This window comes from Rhododendron vialii, chromosome 13a (assembly GCF_030253575.1).
Source record: "Rhododendron vialii isolate Sample 1 chromosome 13a, ASM3025357v1".
Classification (NCBI taxonomy): domain Eukaryota; kingdom Viridiplantae; phylum Streptophyta; class Magnoliopsida; order Ericales; family Ericaceae; genus Rhododendron; species Rhododendron vialii.
The window spans coordinates 1,457,393-1,463,247 of record NC_080569.1 but is presented as its reverse complement, the minus strand read 5'-3'; the positions used below and the strand labels follow the sequence as shown (position 1 = coordinate 1,463,247).

Sequence of the window (5,855 nt, the reverse complement as noted above, 5' to 3'; positions counted from 1 at the left end):
AGTCCTCATCAGCTCACAAATGTGGGACTACAACCTTCAGGGTTCTTAAAGATTGATTTTTTTATTTTATTTTATGAAAAGCGGGAATAACATAATACATAAATTAAAGTTACATGTACATAGCTCTGGGATAAGTAGCGCCCGTCATGTCCTCGAATATTATATGTGGAGTTTAATACAATACGATTTTGTATCTTGGGCAAGCAGGTCGACATACATGTTACTCTCCCGCATGACACACGCCTAATCGGCGGCTCGCCTAACTCCTGAATATGGCAGCTGGTGCATGCGGAATTGGAAATCCTGTGGTGCACTCACAACACTCCCCTGTATTGCACCCTGCAGGCCGGGCAGATTCGAACTGTCTTTCTCAATAATTAATGGCTCAGATATATTTGTTATTTTTTTACCAGTAATAACTAACTTTGACAAGTAAAAAATAACAAATATATATAAACCATTGATTGACGAGATGAACAGTTCGAATCTGCTCTGCAGAGTGCACTACACCGGATCCGGTGCATGCAAGGACTTCTCTTATACTACTTGCATCATGTAGGGGTATCACAGGCAGGCAGGCATGAGTTTGGTCAAAGAAAAGGATTTAAACCAATAAGTTGCAATAAAAGTTGCAAGCGTGACAGCTGATGCATGTGTGGTCTCCCACGGATCGAAGTCGTTGTCTTTAGTAGTAGACTTTAGATACGATAGGAATTGCAAAGTTGAAGCCAATTAGTACAGTATTACTTTTAATTCCAATGATTCCCATGATGATCCATCCCTTTATCATTCAACAAGACTAATTTTCAAGACAATGCACACGGTCAGCACACACATTTATCGTTCTGTACTGTTTCTTGTCGCATGCCTAACCCATGATGCACGAGGTTTGAAAGGAAACCCACCGGCAATTGGAGTTGTAAGTCAAATAAGACATCGTAATTGTCTTTTCTAATGTACCTTCGGGACACTCTCACTGTGCGTCAGCTCCACGTACATAGCCACATATTTATGCACAATGCACAAGTTTAAGAATATGAATTCCACATAAATGTGAGTCCATGAAATTAATGGGTTACGATACCACATGACGATATTCAAAATGACTCGACAATTACTTCTAGTTGACAGTACAAGACACGTCCCTTCAGGGACATCCAATAAAACAGTACAAGACACATAATACCAAAATACAAGAATACAAAATACTAGTCGCAGTAATTCTAGGGGGTAGGACCGTAGGAGTATCATTTTGTCAAAAAAGTACTCCATACAGGAGTATAGTAATAGTAATTTTTTCGGCCCACAACTATACGGCTCGTTAAACGCGGAGGTGAGCTCAATCGATCACAAGCCCAGCCCAGCCCATCGAAAGATTTCGAAACATCTAACTTCCGCTCAATCAAACCCAGGGCCCATCCCATGGCTACAACTCGCTTCCTTTTGTTAGTAGTTCCCATATATTCCACACGGACCACACCCCGGCGCAGAGTTTTGGGCAAAGGGATTTGATTTTGAGCAATGCTATGATGACCATATCTGATAATCTGAGTACCACATTTTGGATACCATATGATTAGGGCTGCAAATGAACCAAGCTTGAGCTCGTATTTTCGGCTTGTTTACTAAACGAGCCGAGATTAAGCTCGACAAAGCTCGGCTCGGCTAGTTTCCAGCCCTACTTGATATGAGGTGTCGCCATTACATTAGTAGAATATGTTTCATTACATGACAAATAAGGCAGATTTTCTACTAATACAGTGGTGACACGTCACATGGAATTCAAAACATGGTACTCAGACATGATCACCAAAGCATTAATTACAGTTTGATTTTATCGAGGCAGAAACAAGTTTCGCGGCAAATTTCTTATTCTTGAATTTTGGTTTCTCTACCCTCCGTTGGTTGGCGAAGTCCGAAGTGGCAAGAAAATCGGAGTATTCAATTGTCTTTGTGAAGCTTATATATAGTATCTGAAGGAAAATCAAGATGCTGACCAAGGTAATTTAGACCCCGAGGTGCACTATAAACATGCATGTCCTTTAGCCTTATCGTTCTTTAAATTTCTCATGAGTTTGCATCGAGTTCTTGGGAGCTTTTATGCACTCAGAATTCCAGATTTTAACAGAAGACTCAGTACTGTATCCAAGTAAACAACAGGATTTGAATTGCAAAATGCGCTAATTATGCACCAAACGAAAATCACTTTAAGGAGTTTGATTAGTGGTATCACCATCATCCTTATCTGTCCTGGGTTCAATTCATTTGGCGTCAACGTTTTCCATTTGTTCTCTGTTTCTGCAGTTGGTATCCTGAATCGCAATTTCAAATAGTCGAGGGCATGAACTAGCCCTGGTACTTCCGAGTTCAGACATCAGGTTAGTGCATTGTCAACATCATACTCTTGACAAAAATGGAACTTTTTACAGTTGAAAAACTTCTAACTGATTCTGCAATGAGGAAAATAGAACTTGATGAGTATATTTTTGGACACGCCTTGCCGAGCTCTGAAAATGAGTCACATGTCAAGGAACCCATGCTCGGTGAACAAGGTCGGCTGTGAGAGTCAATACTCTGCTCAGTACCGGTCTGGAGGCTTACGCGGTAAGGAAACCCGAGAAACGGTGGGTCATCCAGCAATTCACGCCTAAAATCACTCTCCCATGAGACACACATGACAGTTAAAACTTTTTATTTTATTTTATCAGCGATGACGGTTAATACTCCCTCACACGATTTCATAACTTCCCATGACCAGCCTCCCCTCCTCCCACTATTCCAAGAGATGGCCCACAACTTGGTGGGCAACCCCACGTCCTCACATACATGAAAGAGGCAAGGTATAAACATATGAACGTAAGGAGAAGAAAAGGTACGCACTAATCATTCCCATTTTCATACAGAAACTCTCTCCACGCTTTGCCATATCTAACTTGATCGTCAGAGAGTCCACAACCGGAAACACCACCGGTCCTTGGACTTGTTTTGCAGGAAATCCTTTCCAAAGGCTCTTGGCGCAATCATTCGGAAGCAGCAGAAGTCTTGTTGAAGTGCTTGGATCTATTAACCAGATTTTGGCATCAATAGAACTTATCGAACCTTTAGTAACGAAAGTTTGGCAATCTGAGAACAAATTTTGACTAGAGTACTTAATAGAGTCGTTTGTTTCTCTTTGCATTTGTAGTTACACATGTTAATTTAGCAGAAGACCATTGTAATATGGACCCTGAATTATTATCATCCATCTTTATCCTGCTACGTACAATATTAGAATAAATTTGGAGAGATATTTTTAAGATGCTGTGGCCACTGTTCCAAGCACAGTAACCTGTGATTCAATGGTGCAGGTGTCGTCCAACAAGAATCCCTTGGTTGGGTCATTGAGTTTAGCAAGTGAGATGAACTTTGGAGAACCAAAGACCAAGTTTGAAGGTCCAAAATGATTATCAACTGCAACAACAACAACAACAAAAAAGCAGCAGCTTTTTATGAATCCCGTAATTAAATTGTAAAGATTTACCACAATGAAGATGACAAAAGTGATGTAATCTTACTTTCACGCTCAACGCGAGAATCTTTTGTTTGATTTTGGGCGATTACACAAAGGATGAATTTCACGAAGACTCTCGTATCAGGTGGAAGAGTCGAATCGTCCAATGCTAGAAACGCTGAAACGCTATTGCCCCTGCCATCGCCGTTTCCGCGAGGATAGATCCGAATCTTCCTGAAATGCAGAAACACATGACATCGTTTAAAACTTCCTATTTGTAAGGGGTTGTGATCCTGGAGTGAAGGTAAATTCACTGCTCTTGTAAAAATGGAAGCATAATAAGAAGAAATGAACTTGGATATACATACCATTTATGATCTCCAACAGTGAATGCTTCAGACTCGTAACGGTCAAGCGCAAGGTTTGAAAAAGATTTGATCTTCCAAGTATGTTTACCGGTTGCAGGTTCGTCCAACAACGACAAGCACTCTCCTTTGCTTGTTTGTTTGAGGACAAAAATATCGACCCCAAACACACAGGTGTCGTTGATGAGGAACCCATTTGAAGGGTCGCTAAATTCATCAAGGTCAATGAAGTCGGCAATGCCCCATTCTGTTTTCATTGCGTGCAAACGCGTCACCTTTCCACCTACATCATGTTAGTTACAATGCCGATCATCTGTGAAAATTTCCAAGTGTTGTGAATCTTGTACGGGACATGACATGAATATGAGTGCATGTACTACGCCTGTTTAATTAGGACGGAATAGCTTGATAACTAAGCTTGTCCAGACACTTAAGTTATAAAATAAAACATGTAATCGAGGGGCCACCACATTTCGGATAATCAAGCGATCAATGAATATAACAACAATTGTTACCTGATAGAGAAAGATACGTGTCTTGAATTTGATCATGTACGAACATATTGATTATCGCGTTAACCTCCCAACCAGCAGGAAGAGAACTTGTATCAACTAATCCCACATAGATGGAAATATGACCTTTCGCTCCTCTCTTCTTGTTCCCGTTTGGGTATATGGTTAATTTCCTGTAAATAAAATGTCCACCATCTAACTCTGTACCGATTGAATTTTGGGTAGAAATCATTAGTTAATAACTTAAATGTAATTACCATTTGTGATCCCCTGCTTCGAATTTATCTGAAGTGTATTTGTCTACAGAGGATTTGGAAAGCAGCGAGAATGATTGAATTTTTAACGAGTAGTGTGTTGGTGGCGTATATCTTCCTGTAAAGTATCATCACCCGCAAAATAATGAACATAGATCACAGAGAGAGAGAGAGAGAGAGAGAGAGAGAGAGAGAGAGAGAGAGAGAGAGAGACCTTCGAAGTCATCAGAATGAAAGTTTGATCTTCTAGGTGGTGGCGCCATGTTTGTAGGGAGAGAGAGATCTTCGAAGTGATCAGAAGGAAAGTTTGATCTTCTAGGTGGAAGCACCATGTTTGTTTTGGCTTTGTGGAGGGAGGAGAGAAATTCACGACCAAATTGTTGTTAATGGGGCCAGAGGAGAGGGAGGTGGCAACCCATATAAAGGCAAACAAAACAAAACCCAGGTCTAAAGTCTCCAAAGTAGACAAAAAGAAGGTTGGTTTTTGTTCGCCAAAGTGAAAAAGGAAGGGATCGTCCCCAGGAGTAAGTTGCTTTTGTTCTCTTTGTTAACATATTCCTTCTTCACATGCCCTCAATATTCTTTGGAGCTTAACTCGCCGAAGCAACAAGGGGCAAATCAGGATTATTAAGTTCCAAGCTAGAACCGAAAAACTTTTGCCAAGAAACTTTTTCAGCGAATACATTTCTGTCGCACTACTCCCCAGAAGTAAATGTAGCCTAATGAATTGGTCTGATACTTACTGATAAAATAACGACACATAGAAGCTCCAATACCATAAGTACGTTGTTAGTTCTTAATTATGTTTAATTTGTTATTATCATTATCCTTTTTATCATTTACATTTAATTAGTGAGTTGCAAGAAAAAGATGATAACAACTTATATTTCGGTCGTTGGATTCGTTAATGTTCAACCCAATTGGAAGGCAAGCAAAGAATACAACATACCATATGATAACAATATTTCCATGTGAAGAAAATTTCCACTACTCATTATGAAGATCTGGACGTGAATAATGCTTTGCCCCAGAAAGAAATCTTTCAAAGCAGATTGATGGATGCATGTTAGACGTGGGATTGAACTACAATTTGTGGAGGCAAGGAATTCTAATAAGGGAATGACATTTCCTTTTCAATACTAGTTTTATTTTATTTTATAAGCTTGAGGGAGTTATCTTGATATATAGCAAAAGTTCGTACCAAAGCAATTACAATAACGTTCAACAAAGAAAT

At 39.9% G+C, this 5,855-nt stretch overlaps 1 protein-coding gene across 1 annotated transcript; it reads right to left on the bottom strand.

The window, feature by feature from the left end:
• Window positions 1-3,114: 3,114 nt before the first annotated feature.
• On the bottom strand, window positions 3,115-5,106 carry LOC131315110 (uncharacterized). Its single transcript, XM_058344183.1, has 6 exons — window positions 4,836-5,106; window positions 4,625-4,739; window positions 4,371-4,540; window positions 3,859-4,138; window positions 3,555-3,724; window positions 3,115-3,450 (listed from the first exon to the last, which is right to left on the bottom strand). Exons 1-6 carry the CDS (start codon window positions 4,951-4,953, stop codon window positions 3,293-3,295), a joined length of 1,011 nt encoding a protein of 336 aa, XP_058200166.1. The 5' UTR covers window positions 4,954-5,106; the 3' UTR covers window positions 3,115-3,292.
• Window positions 5,107-5,855: the final 749 nt, after the last annotated feature.

What these genes read in the sequence shown, in the direction of transcription:
- LOC131315110 (XM_058344183.1), bottom strand. Translation starts at nt 4,953, where the DNA reads ATGGTGCTTCCACCTAGAAGATCAAACTTTCCTTCTGATCACTTCGAA. An exon ending in TCATTCTGATGACTTCGAAG is followed by an intron (nt 4,740 to 4,835) that starts GTCTCTCTCTCT and finishes GATACTTTACAG; the next exon opens with GAAGATATACGCCACCAACA. An exon ending in TTCTCGCGTTGAGCGTGAAA is followed by an intron (nt 3,451 to 3,554) that starts GTAAGATTACAT and finishes TTGTTGTTGCAG; the next exon opens with TTGATAATCATTTTGGACCT.